Below are 23000 nucleotides of genomic sequence, written 5' to 3'. Positions count from 1 at the left end.
ACTTTGTTTTAGCAACTGTCTCTTTAAGAAAAACCCCAGTCTGCTCTGATTGGCTTGCAAAAATTGCCAATCAGTAGGTGCACTGTAAAACCCAATGTTACTTGTTTGTTATTATAACAAAATTTTCCTTTTACAATACAACAAGATTTGTGCAAAAAGTCATTTTAACCTAAAATATTGAGTCAAATAGCAAGAATCATTTGAGGTTACTCCTTTTCCCTTGTTGTCTTGACATAAAATTCTTTCGCAGCATTGACACTCAAATATTAAAGTTGAAACAATAAGTTGGGTTTTACAGTGTGGAAATAAAGGAGCAAATCTGAATGGCTTGTTTAAATATTTAAAGATGTTTTCTGATTGGCAGAATCAGAAATCTAGACACCCAAACGCATGTGCACGAGCCCTGAAAAAATGAGTTTTTCTATAATATGTCCCCTTTAAGTTCCCCCAAAAGCACTTGATCTCATAAATGATTAATTTACCACGCCCCCTCTTTTTGAACAAGGTGTAAGAACTGAACTCTATGCATCTAATCTATAGAAATCTATGTAGATGAGTCATTTTTGAAGCAGTCTTATAATGTTTACATTGTGGATTATTCTTATTATATCAGCACAAGTGTTTGTCTGATATGTTGTACATGCTGTCTCTATTGTAATGGGCCAAATATCGCAGCTGTAGTAGAGCTGATTAGAGACTGAAATTTGTTTGTACAGCTTTTCAGCGCTGTGGGGAATAATCTGGAAACAGATCGATTGTTGTTGTAAATAGCTCGGCCGTAACAAACACATGTCAGACTATGTGAAGTGAAGTTTGCTGCTCTTTTGTAGACTTGAATTTTTTGCTCTGGGTGACTGGGCAGTTGAGGATTATGTGTGTGTGTGGGTGCCCAATCTGGATATGTAGCGATTACTGAAAGATGAAGGAAGGCCGTGTACACACTGAAGAAGAATAACAAGCAATTTGTACAAATCTTATAAATTAATAAGCTCAATGAAGAGCCACATAAATACACCCTTAGCTCAGAAAAACTAATCTAAACATATGATCACTCTCTGGTGTGTACAAGGTCTTTTTATTCAAGGGGACATCTGCACAGTCTTTTAATAACTTTAAAAAGCAGGTACACAACTGTCACATAGCTGGAAATGCCACGAAAAAAAAATCTTTATTTATTGCTGTTGACAATGATACTTTAGTCTCCTCCGTCAGAGGCTCAGTTTGCGTGTTGGGGCATTGGACTGGCATGTGGAACAGGAATGCATACACATGTTAAGGACAAGCATAAATGTAGAAGCACAATGAAAAGCACACAGAAATGAGCAGACAGACATGCATGATCTGTTCTGTCCAGCTGACAGACAGACAGCTGCACAGTACTTCCAGAAAAGGTGCATGATAGGAACAATAAAACAAAAAGAAAAAAATGTATTGTGCCAGCACGCATAATTATTTGATGTTAATTGCCAATTGTTGTCTCTCTCTTTTATTTTGATATTTCATTATTGTTTTCTATTTTTCAAATGTTTGTGAATATATAAATATGTATTACTGATGATGTGTAGTGGTACAAAGTACTCGCATGAGAATTTTTTTATACACGAGATGTTTCTAATTTTTTGCGTTTTTTTTTATTCTGGTTGTTCTTATTGGGGGTTGAGGTTACTGGGACTGCAGTCTCATTGTGTTTCTGCTTCCAATAAAATCTGAAAAAATAATCATCTTGTTCCTTGTTTGTCAAACTATACTGAGATAATCGTTGCTAGAGTGTTATTTCTGGTTCATTTTATCTAAATCTTTAGGCCTACTTAAAGAAACACTTTGTATTCCAGCATTAATGCCATTTAAAATCCAGCTAGCTGAGATTTTACATAATCACTCTGACCCTCTACGGTGCACAAATCCACTGATAATTAACAAATTAATTAAACACCTTGGTGCCACTAAAAAAAAAAAATCAGAAAGGAAATTAAGTTCACAAAACCTCCTGGAAGTTATTTAAATTTCAAAGGACTGAATTCAATACGCTGGGGATTTAAATTTGCTAAAACATTAATGTATTTGCAGTGAAGAGGCCAGACATCCTATTCTAGACTCTGCGGAGGAAAGAGATCTTGAGGGAGTCGGGGATGACTAACTGCTCAGCATGGAGGAGAGGAGGAGGCGAGTAGGGAAATGTGACAGGAAACACTCTCCTCACATCCATGAGGAGCTGAGGAGGCTGACCCTCTGAACGGCCTTTGAGAAGTCCCTGGAGGAAAAAAGACAGAGACATCTCACATTAGACATTTTGTATTTTCTTCTACAGATTTACATTACTCTAAAACTAAAAGTTCTGCTGTGTTAAAAGGCCTCAGTATGAACCTTTGTTCAGAACAGCCAGAGTCTTCAGGTAGAAACTGGTTCCAACCAGTATAATGACCATTAACCCTCTATGGTACGGTGTTGCCCTCAGGCAACATACCCATTTTTTGCCTGTCAAATTTCTACAATGCATCATTTTAAGTAATGCGATACTTTAAAAAAGAGGGAAGAGTATAGGGAACCAATAGCAATGCTTTAATTTTTCACATGACCTCCAGGAGGCCATATTGAAACCCTATTTTGCAGACTTTTCCAAAGGAAACAGCTTTGCTATTTTTCGCCACAAAAAATCACTCAAAACGTAATTTCCTGGCCCTTTTCCATCTGGAAAAAATATATTCCTACTGATAGATGAGTAAACCTTCATTTTTGATAGTTTCATACACTTAGACTGTTCAAGACATTCATTTCAATGGGTCGTTGGTTCAATGGTACAATGTTGCCTACAGGCAACATTCAGACAAGAAACCGGTTAAAAAAGTTCCTTTTATAATGTTTTTAAATTTAAAATGTTTATGTATTGTACCCTGTTGAAGCTACTGAGTCTTTTACACATGTCTATTAAATTAAATTAATTTTAAGAAACTCTTTTTCACTTGTGCACCGTTATGATACAATGTTGCCTACGAACAACAAACCCCAAAAACTTCCCAAAAAATAATTATGAAATTCTTCAGATTTTGTTTATTTAGTCTATTGTAAGACAAAAAAAACACTCCAAACAGTTTTTCCCTAACTGCGTACCATAGAGGGTTAATATCTGGGAATTGTCAGACAGTAAAGGCATTGGAACTTGAATATAAAGATAATAATAGGTATAGGTTGTGTCCTTTTAAGGTTAAAAAGTAGGCTTAGCAGCGTGCTCGTGTCCAGGAAAACGTACACATGCACGGGCTGTAACATTTGAATTAAATGATCTTACACACAGACAGAGAGTCAGATGAACTGAGGGCTTCATTGGACTCGGGACACCTTTTTTCAGCAGCCTCAAATTGACAAAGTTTTGTCTCCGCTGTATTTAGGCAGTGTTCTGATTGACTGACAATAAAGAAAACTAAAAGGAACTTCGACTTGGTTTTTAATCCACTCTTCTCACTCAGAGGGGTGGTAAATTTTACACCACACACTACTTTAAGTTGATAAAAAGATGAAACCCTATCAGATGTGGACAGTACCTGAACAGTACGGATGAAATTCAGTGTGACTCTTTCATCGAGGTCACTGTGGGGAGTGTAGAGGGTCAGAATCTTCACGATCTGTCAAAGCAGAAATCAGCAAAATGTTATTTAACTGCCCAAAGATAAATTATTAATATATCTTCAATCCAAATGCAGATAGATAGAGAGCCACCTGCTGGCTGGACAGGGCAGTGCAGGTCTGAGCCAGGGCCTGAGCATCCCCCTCGGTCCTTTTCTCTGCCTGCAGCAGCTGAACCGCCTGGATGAGGGGCTCCAGCGTGGCCACAGCGCCCCCTGCCTGCAGCCCTCGGCTCCGCAGCCACTCCTCCAACACACTCACATTATAGCTGAGTGACAGAAGGAAGAAAGAAAGAAAGAAAGAAAGATTACAGAGTAGCAGCAGCATTACACACAGAGACAATGTAATGTAAAAATGAAGTGTCTAAAGAAGGAGTATGTATTAAGGCAGCCATTCTCAACCTTGGGGTCGCGATATGATTTCTGGAGGTCGCCAAATCATTTTGGAAGTCAGCTCTGTCTTCTTTGATCATTTAATGTCTTTTGTTGGTCATTTTGTGGGTTTTTTTTATGTCATTTTGTGTCTTTTTTGGTCATTTTGTGTCTTTTTTTGGTCATTTTGTGTCTTTTTTGGTCATTATGTGTCTTTTTTTGGACATTTTGTGGTCAATTTGTGTCTTTTTTGGACATTTTGTGTCTTTTTGGTCATTTTGTGTCTTTTGATTCTCGCATTGACTCTTTTGTCTTTTAAAATTTGACAATTTTTTGACAAAAATCGACATACAACAACTTTTTTTTGAGGGGTTCATTTTTGGACATCCCATAATATAGTGTTTTATGTCATTTCTGGCCATATTATGCTCTTAAAAGTATCAACAAAGTATATTTGGGCCATTTCTATCGTTTTTAGGCATTTTAAATTTTGACAGTTTTTTGACAAAATCGACATATTTGGCCCACGGGCCAGAGTTTGACACCTCTGGTATAGTATGTCCAGAAAATTAAGAAAAAATCCTGTCAAACTACAGTATGTGTAGAGTTATGTGTGTGTTTCTACCGTATTTGCATGCCCCGACTCCAGCAGCACATGTCTTTCCTCAGCAGCAGGCTGTTGAGAGCGGAGGCAGAGATGAGGTAGGTGAGCTGGTGGAAGGCCTGCTCCATCTGGGTCAGGGGCAACGTCTGACGGGACAACGCCGTGTGAAGGGCTCCCAGCTCCCGGAGCACCGCCGCCATGGTGGGAGCATCACCTGCTACGGTCCTGGGGTCGGAGCCCGATCGCTTCCTGGACGTTATCAGCTTAACGGCAGAGCCAGACAGACCCAGGATGGTCTCGCTCTCCAGTAGAGCCGGGACTGAGGAACAGAGGGGGCAGGAGGTCAGATCAGAACAGCCTTAATAGCATCAGCTCTGTCTTTATCATGGCGGTACCTATGATTTTTTGTAGACGTTTCTCAGTGATGGAGAGAAGCTGCTGATAGGCCTGGATACAGAGGTCACTGAGGGCCCGGATCAGGTCACTCAGGTCAGCAGTCAGTGGAACCACCTCATCTGAGTTAAGGGTCTGAAAAATAATCAAACTACTTATTCAATTCAATTGGCTTTATTGGCATGACGTAACAATGTATATATTGCCAAAGCAAGCATCAGAAAAAAAGATAACAAGATAAGGAAAGCAATATTTACAATAAATTATTATAATTCTGTTATTCATTTTAAAAGAAAAGAAAAACTAATAACAATAAAAGAAAGCAATATTTACAATCATTGAATTACAATCAACATATAATTTATACAATCTAACTGTCCCAGCAAAAAAAGAAGAAAAAATAAAATAAAAAATAAAAACAAAACAACCAACAGCTGTATTCATTCATATAGTAAAATGGGTAACGCTTTATATTAAGGTCCTTGTAATAACCATTAATTAACAAGTAATAAGGCCCTTGTAAGTCCTTACAAGATGCTTATTAACATTATTGTGTGTTTATAAGCTTATATAAGTGTTAATAATGGCATTACAAACACCCATGACCCACCCATTATGTCTTTGCCATGCCTTTATTAATCTTATTCTGTTTGCTTATTAATATTAAAACATACTTTATTGCTCATCTATTATAAGTTAACTATAAGTTAACTATGCTTTTTGCAACTACCGGATCTAAAGCGAGAACAATGCCTTATTACTTGTTAATTAATGGTTATTAAGGACATTATTATAAAGCGTTACCGTAAAATGTATTGATATCAATGAATCCCCAACTACTACAAAGATAATGTTTTATTAATTTTGAGACTGGACTGAATGCAAGAAGACACAGTTAAATAATAATAACGTGTTCATCCTACCTGTTTTGGCGAGTGCTGGGTCAGCAGGTCGTGCAGCAGACAGGCGTTTTTCAGCCACAGAGCCGTCATATCTACATCACTGCTGTGTTTCTGCACGGACGAATTGGATGACAAAGCTTATATTGTTACTTGGACATCAACAGTAATGAGATCCCATGAAAATATATTTCAGTACTATTATGTATGTGGGTCATTCCATGTCAAATCAGACAGAGATATTGTTAGATTTTGTTAATATCATATGTATTTAAGAACAGAGAATAACTTCTATAAAATATTGCAATTTTACCTCTTAACCCTTTATCAGGCAAAGAACTATCTTTGGTAACTTCAGGTAATATTTCGAGAAAAAAGTTGCAAATTTACTAGATTAAAGTGGCAAATCTACAAGAAAAAAAGTCGCAGATTTAAGAGATTTAAAAGTGTCAAATATGTGGGGGAAAAAGTCGCAGATTTACGTGAAAAAAGTGGGAAAAAAGAAACATTTTTCTCCCAGATTCACCACTTTAAATCTCATAAATCTGCGCATTTTTTTCTTGGAGATTTTCTGCTTTAATCTCGTAAACTTTTTTTCTCAAAATATTATTTTCGTATGTTTCTTTTTACATTCTGGCTGTATGTAATATCCTCCAATATTCTCTAGTGTTGAAATTTGGAATTTGCAAGTATTTCAATGAGTGTCCTATTAAGGGTTAAGGAAGAAGGTCATTTTAAGGGGTTTCGGTATCTTAAATGATTGGAAAGCACAAGCAGAAATCGTATTTTTCATGACAATTGAAAAAGAAAGTGCAAAATGAGCCCAAGGCAGTCACCCAAAGTATAGTTGGTTAAGCATAATAAGCATCATATCTCATTCAATATAAACAGGAAGACAACATGAAAAGAACTTGTAACTTTTCACACAAATTTGCATGATCCTAGGAGTGAGTTCAAATCAGCATTACGGCACAGCATTGTTTAAAACTTCTGTTTTTAGCTGTAAATATTGAAACGTCCACGTCCTCAACTATTTTTAACTTTCAAGGGCCAGTTCAAGATATTGAACCCAAAAAATGGCTTCTTGCTTAAGCCAGCATTTTGAGGGAGTGAAAATGGCAACTATTCCAGCAGCAAAAAACTATGCAATAGGATTGCTATAAAATCAGAAACGTAAACAAAAATCCTAAAGCTGATATAACACAGAATAACCTATATGTGTGAGCAGTATGTGGTTCAGTTTGTCCTTTGGGACCAGATTGTTGGACAAAACAGTCCGCAACAATCACATGACAGTATGTTGAAAGTCAATCGTGGATGCGTCTCTGTAAGTGACAGGCTCGCTGACAGGAAGTGATCTGCCCTCACACAGTAAACCTCAGCCATATGGTGCAGCGAGCTGGTTACCTTCAGAGCTGCCTTCAGCGCGGTGACAGCAGCGCTGCAGAGGGAGACGGCGTGCGTTTGGTCTCCGCTGCAGTCGGCCTGACGAACGCACAGGAAGAGCACGTTGGCAGGCAGACCAGGAGGCAGAGACAGGGCGCTGTCCACCCGGAGGTCTGGACCAGAGACAGAGAGAGCAGCAATGACAGAGTGGACACAGACAGGTCATGTATTTGTCAGCCACAGAAGAGTTAGTGGAAGGTAAAGTTTATTCTTGTGCATCACATCGACCCTGAGAGACGATAAAGAATCTACTGCTGTAGGAGAGGATCATATCGTTCCAGAGAACCACGATACTCTTTACTCTATACACCAGGGGTGTCAAACTCAAATACACAGTGGGCCAAAATTTAAAACTTGGACAAAGTCGCGGGCCAACATTGATATTTATTGAAATAAATTGACCTAAACAAGTTCAAACGAAATGGAACAAGCAAAGCTTGATATAACTTAATATTGCAAAGATGCAAAGGCGAATATCAAATAAAACAAACAAACGCATCAATGGCATTCATTTCTTAAATAAAATTTAAATAAAAATCGTATGTCCCTTTATTTTATATGTGGCCTTCTTTAAATTTAAATTTAACTTAAACTTTAACTTTAAATTTAATTTATCTTTTTCCACAGGCTAAAAATAAATGTAAGAATAAAATAACAATAATAAACCAAATGACTAATAATAATATCCTTCAATGAATGTGCAGCCATTCAAGCCTTGGACTAGCAAGAAAAAGTGCATAAAGACAACTTTAACTGTTGCTCAGTTTGCTCCACACTGATCTACTGTGTTCAAGCCAAAACACCAGCAGAGCATTCTGGGATTTGTAGTATTATTTGCGCTGTATAATACCGGCGGGCCAGCTCTGGTTGTCATTTGGTATTTCCTTGCGGGCCAAATATAATTATACTGCGGGCCAAATTTGGCCCGCGGGCCAGAGTTTGACACCTCTGGTATACATCTTTCATCTGAGGTATTCTGTATCAATCATCAATCAATCAGACTTTATTTGTAGAGCACTTTTCATACAAGAGAGATGCAAACACAAAGCACTTTACATAAAAAAGAAAGGGGAAAATAATGATAATAAAAAGATAACGAAACATAGAAACAAACACCCTCCACCCCACCCACCTTCATCCCACCATCCTATTAAAAACAAAGCACAAACTGAGGAAGCTCCATCTCAACATGGAGCAGTGAGGAAACACTGGAGGCAGGTTAGAAATAAATTAGATAAAGGATAAAGTAAGATAAAATAAAATAAGATAAAAAGACCCTAAGGAATCCTAAGAGGGAGAAGCTGCCTGCAATGACTGTGAAGAGTCTCACCAGTGATGAGGTTCTTGATGAGCTTGGTTTCATCTCTCTTCCTACATTCCAGTAAACCAGTGACTGTTGCTGGTTTCTGTCGAGACGGACTGGAAGGCATCTCTGAGGTTAAAGCTGATGGAAGAACTGGAACGAGAAAACATCACAGCGCACAAATGAAACAGCAGCACCGTGAAAAACTACAGAGATCTTAGAAAAAATAACTTTATTTGTTCTATTTGTTCATGAATTAACCTGCTTAAAATAATTTTGTGTCTTTTTTAGTAATTTAGTGTCATTTTTTTGGTAATTCTGTGTCTTTTTTGGTCATTTTGTTTCTTTTTTAAGTATTTTAGTTTTTTTCTATCATTTTGTGTCTTTTTTGGTTGAGCGGGGGTCACGGACAACATGCATGTTAAATTGGGGGTCAAAGGCATTTCATGTATATGGACGTGATAGTGTTTACTTACTTAACACAGCCATTCTCAACCTTGGGGTCAGGACCCCAATTGGGGTCGCGATATGATTTCTGGGGTCGCCAAATCATTTTGGAAGTCAGCTCTGTCTTCTTTGGTCATTTAATGTCTTTTTTTGGTCATTTTGTGGGTTTTTTTGGTCATTTTGCGTCTTTTTTGGTCATTACGTGTCTTTTTTTAATAATTTTGTGGTCAATTTGTGTCTTTTTATGGACATTTTGTTTTCTTTTTTTGGTCATTTTGTGTCTTTTGTTTCTTTTTTGGGCCATTTTGTGTCTTTTTTGGTAATTCTGTGTCTTTTTTTAGACATTTTGTTTCCTTTTTTTGGTCATTTTGTTTCCTTTTTTTGGTCATTTTGTGTCTTTTTGGTCATTTTGTGTCTTTTGTTTCTTTTTTGGGCCATTTTGTGTCTTTTTTGGTAATTCTGTGTCTTTTTTTGTAATTTTGTGTCTTTTTAAAATAATTTTGTGTGTTTTTTAGTAATTTAGTGTCATTTTTTTTGGTAATTCTGTGTCTTTTTTGGTCATTTTGTTTCTTTTTTAAGTATTTTAGTTTTTTTCTATCATTTTGTGTCTTTTTTGGTTGAGCGGAGGTCAAGGACAACATGCATGTTAAATTGGGGGTCGCGACTCAAAAAGGGTGAGAACTACTGACTTAACATCATTATTTGCAGGAGCAATAATAATCCAAATCTAGCTATATATACTGTGAGGAAGTAAAAATCACCTAACACTTTATTCCAAAAGTGCCTCACAAAACCAGAAGCTGTGACTTTAAGCTTGTGATGAAATCTTACCTTGTGTCAGGAGTCGTCTGAGTGAGACAGTGTTTTTAAGCTCCTTCAGCTCTCTCCTCAATCTGACACACTCCTGCTCTCTGGCCTCCAGCAGCTCCTGCAGCTCCTTCACACACAAACACACTCACTCTCAGGATTTGTGGCTTATATCCAATGCTCTAAACCATACTGACTTTCAGTAGAAACAGTAGAAAAAGCTTAAACTTTTCAACAGGATTACAACCAGCTGGAATCCACTGACTGCAGAGTGATTATAGCAGCAAGAAGGAAGAAGGAGGAAGAAGATAGGAGCATAATAAAGTCAGAGGAGTGCTAAAAAACAAAGACCATAAATATCTGGCATGAATTTTGTTGGAAAAATATAATGCGTTTTTTCATTACAACAGCTCAAAAAAGATACCGTAGAAATGGAGGTGTAGTATTGAAGGAGCTAATCATTTCCATATTTTCTGGAACTGTAAAATTATTCAAAGGTATTGGGTTGAAATTCATCATCATTTGCAAAATGTATTCTCAATTGTTTGCCCCTTTTTATTTGAAACTGTGTTTCTCGGTAACATATGACTAGACGGCTTTAGCAATGCAGACAAGAAATTGCTTTATATTCTTTTAGCAGCAAGCAAAAAGGCCATTACCAGGAGAACACTTTACAATAACCATCATTTATAGATGGTAAATAGACCATTTATAAATGGTAAACAGATTATTAATGTTTAATCATCATTTATAAACCGTATATAGGCCATTTAGAATGGTGAATAGAAAATGTAATAATGTTGAACTATAATTTATAAATGCCAAATAGATTACTTTACCATAAACAAACATAATTATTAGTTTATTAATAGCTTTACACTCGTTATAACATTTTTAACACCATATTAAGTATGTAAATGATTTCAAAATGATTCTTATGCCTTTAAGAAATTGCTTGAAAACATTTAAAGATTAAATATGTATAGAATTTTGTAAATGGTTAATAATAATTGGTTTATAAACCATCTATAAACATCACTTGGATGGTTATTGTAAAGTGTTACCTTGACTTTTCATCTAAAGTTACAAATGGACTCATTTTACAAAACCTGGTCAAAATGGACAGAATATGTTAAGCCTACAAGTTCTGATTTTATATAAAACTGTCATTTAACTAACAACGACTGCTGCAAAGAATGATGATAGGAGAAAACGATGACGCTGTGTGATATTGGTACCCCCCACCCCAACTGTTCTTGATATTTGTTCTGTATAAAATGTTAAAAAAATTCCTCAATAAAAAGTGAATTTAAAAAAACAAAAACAAAACAAAGACCATGAGGACACATCCACCCTTTCTTTTAAATACATAGTCTTGGAGCAGAATCCTTCATGCTCCACAGACGAGTGCCTTCATAAGTCGATACCTGTCGCTGTGCAGCAGAAGAAGAACCACCGACTGTTTGACTAATCTGGCTCCTCAGAGCCTCCAGCTCCTCCTCCAGCTGACTGCGCTGGCTACGCAGCTGGCTCTCCAAAAACCTGATTCAGACAAGAGGAAGGATGAAACAGGATAATCCACCAAATATAAATCACAACACAGCATTCAAGGGAAGCTTGTTTATTTTATACACGAGTGACGGACTGACTTGTTGGCGACTCGTACAGCATCATAAGCATGTGCCAGGTCCTCCGCTTTCATCTTCACTGCCGGATCTTTGGCCACGTCCATCCTCTCCATCAGCTGGTCCTGTCATTCAGACACAGTGAGACATTTTATTGCCTGGCTTAATAAGATAAGATAAGATAAGATAAGATTGATAAGAAATACTTTATTCATTCCAGCAAATTTAGGTGTTCCAGCACACAACACAACACAACACATGTATACATACATATTCTACCCATACAGAAGTGGAATGGATGGTGCATTAGTAGCTGTTACTCATAGATAACAGTTACAGCAAGTGTGCAAATATCAACAGGGTCTCACAGAAATCCGTGAAATAGCCACGGATTTCGCTGAAGTGATTATGTACATTCACTGAGTGAATATTTAGAAAATAAAACATATATTTCTCGCTAGAAATGTGATCAAAATCCATTTTTATGCAGAAACTAAGTCAAAATATTGATTTTTCACTAAAAATGAGAGAACTGTCCGCCATGTTTTTTGTTCTGACCGCTGACCTTGAAAGTCACGTGAGTTGGAACAAACCAATAGCCACGGGATATGACTGTCATTAACTTGCATTGTAGCGAAATCCGTGTCAGTTTCACGGAAATTTGAGCGATTCCGTGGCTATTCCACGGATTTTGAGTTAAGCGAAATCCGTGACTATTTCACAGATTTCTGTGAGACCAGGTTCGCAAATATACAGGTGTGTAAATACATAAACAGGTGTGCAAATATACATGTGCAAAAAACATGTGCAAAAATACAGTTTGGTAAATACAGTATAAGCAGCTAAGCTAAAATTTAAATAAATATTAAAAAAATATTCTTCTGTCCTTACTAAAAGGGGAGTCATTATAAAGTGCAATTGCAGGAGGTAAAAATGTATTCTTGAATCTGTCCTTTTTGCAGCTTAGCTGCCGTAGCCTCCAACTAAAAACACTCTTTTGTTTACACACTAGACTGTGCAAAGGATGCGTGTTATTGTCCATAATACTCAACAATTTCTGTACCATCTTTCTCTCCATCAGATTATGTTGCAAGTTGGAACATGCACACACTGAGCATCAACATTCAAATGGTGAAAAAAATGCTCATAAAATGATTTTGCCACTAAACTTGAGTGAAGTTTTGTGACATTTTCCCACTCCTACACTCTCTCACCATTGGTGTGTCAAAACTCCATGCTGAGACTCTCCTGTCGGAGCAGGGAGACGTCACGCTGACCCTGCGGACGTCCTCCGGGGAAGGGAAGGCAGATGGGAAGGGTGACAGTGGGAGTGGGGTGAGAGACTGGGGTGACAGCGGAGTGGGGGAGGGAGAGAGAGGCTCCAGGCTCAGACTCTGGGTCGAATCCGTCCTTCTGTGGCCCCTGGTGTGCTGCTGACATGAGAAGAAACTCCCTCAGCAATCAAGATGGCATTTTAGACCAAAATAGCATTTCTGTAAAAGTATATGAAATGTAATATGTAACATCTCTGCATTAAATGTCTAAAAACAGCTAGATCTATGTTATATACACTACCGGTCAAAAGTTTTAGAACACCCCAATTTTTCCAGTTTTTTATTGAAATTCAAGCAGTTCAAGTCAAATGAACAGCTTGAAAGGGTACAAAGGTAAGTGGTGAACTGCCAGAGGTAAATAAAAGAAAGGTAAGCTTAACCAAAACTGAAAAATAATGTACATTTCAGAATTATACAAGTAGGCCTTTTTCAGGGAACAAGAAATGGGTTAACAACTTAACTCTATGGAGTCTTGGGCTATTTTGTCCATTTTTGAATTATTTTCATGTCTTTGTAAGTCATTTTGTGTCTTTTTTTGGTCATTTTGTGTCTTTTGGTGTCTTTTTTTGGTCAATTTGTGTCTTTTTTTTTTGTCATTTTGTGTCTTTTTTTTTGTCATTTTTGTCTTTTTTTGTCATTTTGTGTCTTTTGGTGTCTTTTTTTGGTCATTTTGTGTCTTTTTTTTGGTCATTTTGTGTCTTTTTTTTTTTGTCATTTTGTGTCTTTTTTTGGTCATTTTGTGTCTTTTGGTGTCTTTTTTTGTCATTTTGTGTCTTTTTTTGGTCATTTTGTGTCTTTTTTTAGTCCTTTAGTCCAACAATGTGATTTTAAATCTTTTTTTTACTTTCAAAACACTATCATGCTCAAAAAAATAATTTTAAATGTTGCAAATGTGCATTAATTTCAGAGTACACTGAGACATTAAACTGCATCATTTTCAATTAAATTCCGGAAAAGTTGGTGTGTTCTAAAACTTTTGACCAGTAGTGTATATGAAATGTAATATGTAACATCTCTGCATTAAATGTCTAAAAACAGCTAGATCTATGTTATATATTTAGATCTTTGAGTCATCTGCAGATGAAAGCAGCAGCTCAGCAGCAGCCTCTCTGAGCCAAACAGCATCAGAGAAACACTGACTTTTAATGTGAAATTGCTTTATTCAGTGTTTTTACTGGTTTTAATCACCGAGTGTGCTTTTTTTGGAGATATCAGCAGATAATTCAGTCCTGAATAAAAAAGCTCCTGAACGTCTGGATCTTAAGTTATTAGAGAAACAAGCTGAGCAAATGTTAGTGGCAGCTGTCCACCAAACAGTGTCAGAGAAACACTGTTTTTTTTTTTTAAGAAGCTGCCTTATTCAGTGTTTTAACACTGGCACACTGAAGGAATCGCAGCGAGAAGCAGACTGCTGTTGCAGCTTTGTTCCCCCAAGAGCAGAAAAATACATATTGCTAATTTAAGTGTGTCCGTAGGTGTAGTTGTGAACCTCGGTGAGCAGACTCATCTCTCTGAGGTTGTCGTATCTCTGCTCCAGTCTGGTGAACTCTCTCAGGAGACCCTGATACTTTCTCCTCTCCTCATCCAGCTCCGCCCTCAAAGCAGTGCTCTCCTGAGACACAGCCTGGTGCACACACTCTACACACACACAAAGAAAAAGACAAACACAGTGAGATACCCAAGGGTTTATGTGTGAATTAATACAGATTGTATGATGCTGCAAGGCGAGAAGAAAATACCTTCTTGTGCCTTTTCTTGTTCAGCCAAGCGAGCAGAGAGATTCTCTCTCTCTTTGCAAAAATTGGCCTTTTCTCTCTGCAGGGCTTGCAAATCCTTAAAAAAATAAGAGACAGTGAGAATAAGCAAAACTATGGAAAAACAATTTTGCAACAGCTGGTCAGGGGGAAATGTTGATTATGAGACTTTGGGTATTCTTTGTGTTAAATATTAATCACCGGCACAGTGTAGAGCAGTAGTTCTCAACCTTTTTGAGTCGCGACCGCCAATTTGACATGCATATTGTCCGCGACCCCCGCTCACTGAACAGAATCTCACAAGCACAGTTCAGATCACCCAAAAGAGAAACAAAATGACCAAAAAAGACACAAAATGACTAAAAAAAGACACAAAATGACCAAAAAAGACACAAAATGACCAAAAAAGACACAAGATGACCAAAAAAGACACAAATGACTAAAAAAGACACAAAATGACCAAAAAAGACACAAAATGACAAAGAAAGACACAAATTGACCACAAAATGATAAAAAAAAAAGACACAAAATGACCAAAAAAGACAAAATGAACAAAAAAAGACACAAAATGACCAAAAAAGACACAAAATGACAAAGAAAGACACAAATTGACCACAAAATGATAAAAAAAAAAGACACAAAATGACCAAAAAAGACACAAAATGAACAAAAAAAGACACAAAATGACCCAAAAAAGACACAAATTGACCAAAAAAGACACTAAATGACCAACAAGACTAAAACACATGAACACTTTAACACAGTGGAGACAGAACTGACTTCCAAAATGATTTGGCGACCCCCAGAAATCATCTCGGACCCCAAGGTTGAGAACAGCTGGTGTAAAGTGTGGCGAGTTATTCTTGGGTCAGTAGACCTACTTGTGTGAGTTGAAGGATCTGCTGGGCGGCCTTCTCCTCTGCTCTCTTTCTTTCCTCCACCTCCTTCTCGCTGATGACGGAGCAGGGCTGAGGCTTGTCCTGTTTCTGTTTTTGGCTTTCTAGTTTCTGTACCGTCGCCCTCAAAGCCTCCAGCTCAGTGTTGGTGGCCTCTCGCTCTGCATGGAGGGTCTCTCTCAGAGCTGCAACATCCCTGGCCTGGACACATACATATACAAATTTATTGTTATTATATTGAATATTGAATAATATTATTTATTATTCAGGACCTCAGACAGCTTTTACATCTTCCGCCGCAGGCTGAAGACCTATCTCTTCCAACAATACCTCGGTTAACCCTCTATGGTACACATTATGATGCCATTTAGGAAAAAAATGTTTGGAATGAATAATCATAATCTTATACATTTTGTTGCCCGTAGGGAACATTGTACCTGTTTTGCACATTGTAGTGTGCACAAGGGAAAAAGAAAGTTTTAAAAATTAATTTAACATTATTTATTTAGTAAACATGTGTAAAAGATTCAGTAGCTTCAACAGGGTACAGTACATAACATTTTAAGGAACTTTTTAAATCGGTTTCTTGTCTGAATATTGCCTTAGCAACATTGAACCATTGAACCAACGACCCATTGAAATGAATGTCTTGAACTTGAAGTGAAACTATCAAAAATGAAGGTTTACTCACCTATCAGTAGGAATATTTTTTTTTCCAGATGGAAAAGGGCCAGTAAATTAATTTTTTTGTGGAACAAAACTGTTTCCTTTGGGAAAAGTCTGCAAAAAAGGGTTTCAATATGCCCCCCTGGAGATCATGTGACAAATTAAAGCATTGCTATTGGTTCCCTATACTGTTCCCTCTTTTATCTTTTAAGTACCACATCACTCAAAAACATGCACTGTAGAAATTTGACAGGCCAAAAATGGGTATGTTGCCTGAGGGCAACACCGTACCATAGAGGGTTAAGTCATGGTCACCTAACATATATATATTTTTTTTAAATGCTCTTCTTCTTTTCTCTTCTTTTCTTATTTAACATATAGCACTCCTGTAGCGATGACAGTTAGCTCTTAAAGTTATGTACTTACTTGATTCCTATGGTCTAGTACCTTCAGGTTGAATGCACTTATTGTAAGTCACTCTGGACAAAAGCGTCAGCTACATGACATGTAATGTAAATTGTGTGAATAGATAATACAACTACCTCACGAGAGAGATGTTTCAGAGCTCACAGAGATTAGATCACGAGATCAAACTCCCTCCACTCACCTCCTGGTCTGCTTTCAGCTGTAGCTGCATCAGTTTGACCTCCATGCCCTTGTTGAGCTCTCGGTACCTCTCCACTGAGCGAGCCTCCGTCTTCAGTCTCATCAGCTCTCTCCTGGCGGCCCTGCGGCGTGCGCAGCACTGCATGAACACCACCGCAGCGTGAACTCGCCTGTACGCCTTCTTCGCCAACCACCCACGCACTCTCGCCTGAAGCAACACAGCAGCCCGCTCCGCCACCAGCTGAAGAGAGAGAAGAGGGTTTACATTTTTCATCAGGTCAGGTTATGTCTATATACCTTAGTAGCTATAATTCACTTTAACCCTTTATCGGGCAAAGAACTATATTTGGTAACTTCAGGTAGTATTTTGAGAAAAAAGTTGCAAATTTACTAGATTAAAGTGGCAAATCTACAAGAAAAAAAGTTGCAGATTTAAGAGATTTAAAGTGGCAAATCTGCACGAAAAAGGTCGCAGATTTATGAGAAAAAAGTGGGAAAAAGCAACTTTTTTCTCCCAGATTCACCACTTTAAATCTCATAAATCTGTGCATTTTTTTTCTGCAACGGTGCACAGTTTTCCACATTCTGGCAGTATGTAATATCCTCCAATATTCTCTCGGGTTGAAATTTGGAATTTGCAAGTATTTCTATGAGTGCCCTATTAAGGGTTAATCACAACTGCAAGTTAAAAAGAAAAAAGTGACACAAAAACACTTTTAGAACAGGCAGGTCGAGGCACTATGTGTATGTACTATAAGTAAGTTCAAATTTACATACATTTCCAGAACAGAAATGTGAACATTGGATAAAGCCAAGTTCAAAATTTTTGTTGAGTCAAATAATTTGAAATTAATTCTTAGAGTCAAAGGTATTTACAGAATACATTTTGGATATCACTAACACTTCATAAATCAGAAACTATGTTTTTAGGAATAAAATGTTTTATAAATCAGGCTATGACACGTCAAAAAAAAAACCTCTGTAAAAACCCTCAGAATATGTATAGAAATAAAAGTGGTGTATGTAAGTGCTACTGAAGTGGAGATTGCAGGCTCAGATTGTGAGAAAAAAAACTGATTATGGGAAACAGTCTTTCAAGTATTGTAAAACTCCATGAATTTTGCAAGACACTACAGGTGAATAGGGTAAATAATAGATGATAGATTAGATTACTTACATAGATAGATTACTTACAATTATATTTTGTATTCCAAGTTTTCTGCAAATTTGTTTAAATATGCAAATTAAACATAGTCTAATGCCAATTTTAAGTAAATTTTAAGTAAGGGCAAAGTGTAGTAAAAGAAAGAAAAAACCCTTAATGTGTATTTTTGATGATTTCTTTCCGCTATTATGGATCCAAAGTAGCTCAAAATCTCAAAATAGACCAAAATTTAGATTTTTTGCCTGTAGTATCTGGCATTGAAGTTCTATTGAAGTAGGCTGTAATTAAATGCTAACCAGTCTGTATCTCTGGCGTGCCAGTGTGCCTCTGGTGAAAGCCTGGATGGTGATGGTGGCCTGTCGGATCATGAGGAACAGCTGTCTGACCACCACCATGCGGTAGGTCTTCTGGATGACCAGGGCAGCCTTGGTGTAGCGCAGCGTCAGGGCCAGTCTGCACACAAAATGACAAAAAGAACATTTAAAGATTCGATCGATTCCACTAGTTCGGGAACCCAGACTTTTTTTTACTTGGTCTATTCCCAGAGGGACATAACATTACCATTACCACAAATTACCATGAACAACATTTTCTTAATGTGTGTTTGTTCCAGGCAAAACGAGTGGTTGCTTTAACATGGAGAAACATTGGTAAACCAAACATATCACAGTGGTTTAAGGCAGTAGTTCCCAAAAAAAGACACAAAATGACCTAAAAAGACAAAAAAATACCAAAAAAGACACAAAATTAATAGTAGCCTGTTGGTGGATCATCTGTGCATCCTACGCCCAAACTATAACTCTGACAGCTTTACCAGAGGATTGTGAGGGAGAAGACTAATTTTCCTACGTTTCTATGTATGGAATTTGCGGCCTGGAGCGCAGTTTTCAAATTTGTTTTTTGACAATTTTTTCTCTCCCTCTCCACTCTGGCGATGATGTCACACACTGTGACACGAACATTCCGTGCAATACACACCCATTATAATCTCAGAATTTCTCCAAAAATGATCATGGTCATTGAACAGGGATTGATAAAAAACTATATGACCTATCGAAACGTAGATTAAAACACAGGTACACAAGACTTGTGTCTACTGTTTAAAGTTTAAATGGAGTCTCTAGATGAAATTATGCCGGAGAAGTAGACGTTTAAAAATCTCCAATTATTGTTCTTTTTCGCTCATTTTTTGTCGCCCGTCCCATTCATTTCAATGCAAAATTTTGGGGAGTTTTTCGTGACTTACGTAAAAAAAAGAAATAGCAAACCGATCCCGATCAAATCGCACGTTTTGATATATAATTTGTCCTGCAACTCTTTGAGTTGTAGGACTAGTAGCGGGACGAAATTGCGTCCGGAAGAGGAAGAAGAAGAAATCCACAGTATAACAGTAGTTTCGCCCCGAGCACTGGTCCCTACAGCTATTGCTGTAGGGACCAGTGCTCGGTGCGATTGCCCCGAGGCCCTAATAATAGATATTGTATTGCCACAACTTGTCCCAGATAAAAGATATTAATATCTTTCTCTCACACACACAGAAACAAACAAATGTATTTTCTGTCCTAACCGTCTGGCCAGAGCTCCTCTGCAGTATCTCTGTATGGTGACGGTGGCCCAGCAGATCCTGGTGAATGTGATCCGTGCCAGCCATCCTCTGACCCGGCTCTGGATGACCACAGCAGCAGCACGCAGCCTCTCAGCTCTCAGCCTCTCCAACAGAGCCACCTGACCGGCCCGGAAAAATACTTTGGTCTTTCCAAAGCAGTACTGGTCTGGGTCTGGGATGAGCTGAGGCAGGGAATGTCTGCACAGATCCTGAGCCTGCTCCTGGTTCTGAGGACCTCGAAGCAGAAGACGGTACCTGCTGAAGAACTCCTCGTACGTCCATCTGGGAAGAACAATTTTAAAGAGAAATCAGTAACGCTTTATAATAAGGTCCTTAATAGCCATTAATTAACAAGTAATAAGGCATTGTTCTCGCTTTAGATCCGGTAGTTGCAAAAATAGTTAACTTATAGTTAACTTATAATAGATGAGCAATAAAGCATATTTTAATATCAATAAGCAAGCTTATAAACACACAATAATGTTCATAAGCATCTTGTAAGGACTTACAAGGGCCTTATTACTTGTTAATTAATGGTTATTACAAGGACCCTAACATAAAGCGTTACCGAGAAATCTTAGAGAAGACAGCTTGATAGTTTTGTTGATATAGTTTGCATACTTTTCTTCTGGTTATTTTTTTTATTTTTTATAATTTGACTCTAGTGCAGTAGTTCTCAACCTTTTTGAGTCACGACCCCCAATTTAACATGCATGTTATCCGCGACCCCCGCTCACTGAACAGAATCTCATAGTTCAGATCATACAAACTCAGTTGATACGACGTATTTTGGACAAATAATGAAGCAGACAACAGCTAAAAACAGTCAGCTTCAAGCCAGAGACTCCTTGTAAAGTAATAACTTGCTACTTTGGCATTTGTCAGAAAAGACAGAAAATGACCCAAAAAAGAATCAAATTGACCACAAAATGACAGAAAATGATCAAAAAAAGACACGAATTGAGCAAAAAAGACACAAAATGACCAAAAAAAGACACAAAATTACAAAAAAGACACAAAATTACCCAAAAAAGACAAAGAAGGCCAAAAAATACAAAAAAATACAAAAAAGGACCAAAAAAAGGAAACAAAATTCCAAAAAAAGACACCATATGACCAAAAAAGACAAAAAATGAGCAAAAAAGGCACAAATTGACCACAAAATGATAAAAAAAAAAGACAAAATAACGAAAAAAAGACACAAATTGACCACAGAATGACAAAAAAGACACAAAATGACCAAAAAAAGGAAACAAAATTACCAAAAAAAAGACACAAAATTACCAAAAAGACTAAAACAAATTAACACATGAACACTTTAACACAGAGCTGACTTCCAAAATGATTTGGCGACCCCCAGAAATCATCTTGCGACCCCAACTGGGGTCCCGACCCCAAGGTTGAGAATAGCTGCTCTAGTGAATAGTTCACGGCAGCATTGACAGAAACATAAATACCAACAATTTTGACAACTGATTCATTCTTTAAAGTACATTTTTAGGAACATTTTCATCATAATGACAGCTTCACTGTGTGGGAAGAACTCAGTACCTGGATGGAAAACCTGCAGCACTGATGCGGATCGTCTCCAGGACCCCACAGGCTCTCAGCTGCTGGACCGTCCTCCCGGGGTCAAACCTAACACAGTCAGGCTGTGAGGCTGCTTAGTGCACACACTAGTGTCATGCATAAACTTCTGTTAAGACAGGCTTAATAAACACATACATGAAAGGCTCTTTGAGGTCGTTGGGTTTAATACAGCGGACATAGTGAGGAGTGGTGCTGTTCAGAGTGTCCATCAGCATCTGTAAGGACTGACGGAACTGACACCAGCCAAAAACACTGTTAAAGACACACTGCTGCATTCAAACATGAATTTTGAACCAAAGAACAATTTCATAACGTCTCACCTGGAAGCCCACTGTCAGTTTATGTTCTCTGGTGGCTCTTTTACCTGAACGAATACTTCCGTTAGCCACAGAGGAAACCTTCTCCTGCTGCTGGAACAACTCGGCCACCAGCTCAGACTGACACACACACAAACACACACACACAAGGCCGTGATCCCAAAGTCACAGAGGAATTAAATGACATTTAATATGTAAAACATACCGTATATCTACCTGACTGGCTTTGAGAATGTTGATGAGCTCTTCAAAGACTGTGTCTCGATTCTTGTTTAAAAAGCCATCACATTCATATTGCACCTGATGGAAAAAAAGGATATTATTGAAAAAAATAATAGCATAAACTTGTGAAAGACTTTTTCCACATAGTGAGATAGATGGATAGATAGATAGATAGATAGATAGATAGATAGATAGATAGATAGATAGATAGATAGATAGATAGATAGATAGATAGATAGATAGATAGATAAAATGGCAAAAATGATATTTAAGCATTCAAAATCTTTGAATGTCTTGAAAAAGACACGAAATGACCAAAAAAAGACACAAAATGACCAAAAAAGACACAAAATGAGAAGACAGAATAACAAAAAACCCCACAGAAGACATAAAAATGACACAAAATGACCAAAAAAAGACACAAAATAACTAAAACAGACACAAAAAAGACACATAAATGACACCAATGACAAAAAAGACACAAAAAAACTAAAAAAAGACACAACAACAGACATAGATAGATAGATTACACACAGAGACAATAACAACACAATTAAATAAACAACCTAGGCATACTTCAAGCAATAAAATATAAAAATACAATAAAAATATAAAGTGTCTAAAGAAGGAGTATGTATTAAGGAATAGAATACAATTCCAGTGCAGAATAAATATGAATATACAGTATAAAAATGTTGGTGCTATGAAACAAATAAGGTGCAATGAACAGTGTGCATAAAAAACACATAAAGAGCATAGCGACAGTATGTGATGAACCAGACTATTATTTGTTATTGTACAGTGTGATGGCATGTGGCAGGAAATGTTTTTTTATATCTGTCTGTGTAGTGACCATAACTCACCGTGTCAGCGAAGTGCAGGACGATGAAGGCGCTGTTGGACATGCGAGGTTTCTGGAAGTGAGGGTGAGGCCTGCTGGTCAGGTGCTGGTCATACAGCTTCAGCACCCAGCTCTCATCTGAGCCTTTGGGCATCTGATGAAGACAGACAATGTGAAGCTTGAGCCATATGTGTGAGTTAGAGAGCATGGAGGGATTACTGAATGGGCCTAAAGGTTACAGGCTCAAGGGCCCAAAGTGTCAGGACCTCTCTTTCCTGGCCTTCACCATAAAATGTTACTTGAAGAGACAGATAGAGATGCCAAATAACCACAAGACACATAAAACAACTACAATGAGATGCAAAGCAACTGCAAAGAGACAACAATAACTACAGAAAGAGCGATATTAACAACCACAAAGAGTCAAAGAAAGACCACAAAGAGACATAGAAAGACCAAAAAGAGACAATACATGACTACAAAGAGA

At 37.6% G+C, this 23000-nt stretch overlaps 1 protein-coding gene across 1 annotated transcript in view; it reads right to left on the bottom strand.

The window, feature by feature from the left end:
- Positions 1-1562: 1562 nt before the first annotated feature.
- Positions 1563-23000, bottom strand: part of si:dkey-110c1.10 (unconventional myosin-Vb) — a 30693-nt gene continuing 9255 nt past the window's right edge. The window contains exons 13-35 of the mRNA XM_059341989.1: positions 22536-22667; positions 21667-21750; positions 21454-21570; positions 21269-21366; positions 21095-21181; positions 19505-19825; positions 18234-18390; positions 16774-17013; positions 15486-15701; positions 14590-14683; positions 14340-14488; positions 12731-12946; positions 11541-11641; positions 11319-11433; positions 9916-10021; positions 8665-8790; positions 7296-7447; positions 5913-6002; positions 4992-5124; positions 4618-4915; positions 3715-3889; positions 3540-3620; positions 1563-2251 (exon numbers count right to left, since the gene is read on the bottom strand). Coding sequence (XP_059197972.1) covers positions 2090-2251; positions 3540-3620; positions 3715-3889; positions 4618-4915; positions 4992-5124; positions 5913-6002; positions 7296-7447; positions 8665-8790; positions 9916-10021; positions 11319-11433; positions 11541-11641; positions 12731-12946; positions 14340-14488; positions 14590-14683; positions 15486-15701; positions 16774-17013; positions 18234-18390; positions 19505-19825; positions 21095-21181; positions 21269-21366; positions 21454-21570; positions 21667-21750; positions 22536-22667 — 3450 coding nt within the window. The 3' untranslated portion in view covers positions 1563-2089. The remainder of the gene's footprint in view (positions 2252-3539; positions 3621-3714; positions 3890-4617; positions 4916-4991; positions 5125-5912; positions 6003-7295; positions 7448-8664; positions 8791-9915; positions 10022-11318; positions 11434-11540; positions 11642-12730; positions 12947-14339; positions 14489-14589; positions 14684-15485; positions 15702-16773; positions 17014-18233; positions 18391-19504; positions 19826-21094; positions 21182-21268; positions 21367-21453; positions 21571-21666; positions 21751-22535; positions 22668-23000) is intronic.

The sequence above is a fragment of the Centropristis striata genome, chromosome 9, assembly GCF_030273125.1.
Source record: "Centropristis striata isolate RG_2023a ecotype Rhode Island chromosome 9, C.striata_1.0, whole genome shotgun sequence".
Classification (NCBI taxonomy): Eukaryota; Metazoa; Chordata; class Actinopteri; order Perciformes; family Serranidae; genus Centropristis; species Centropristis striata.
The sequence above is the reverse complement of the archived record's forward strand: the minus strand, read 5'-3'. Positions and strand labels throughout refer to the sequence as shown.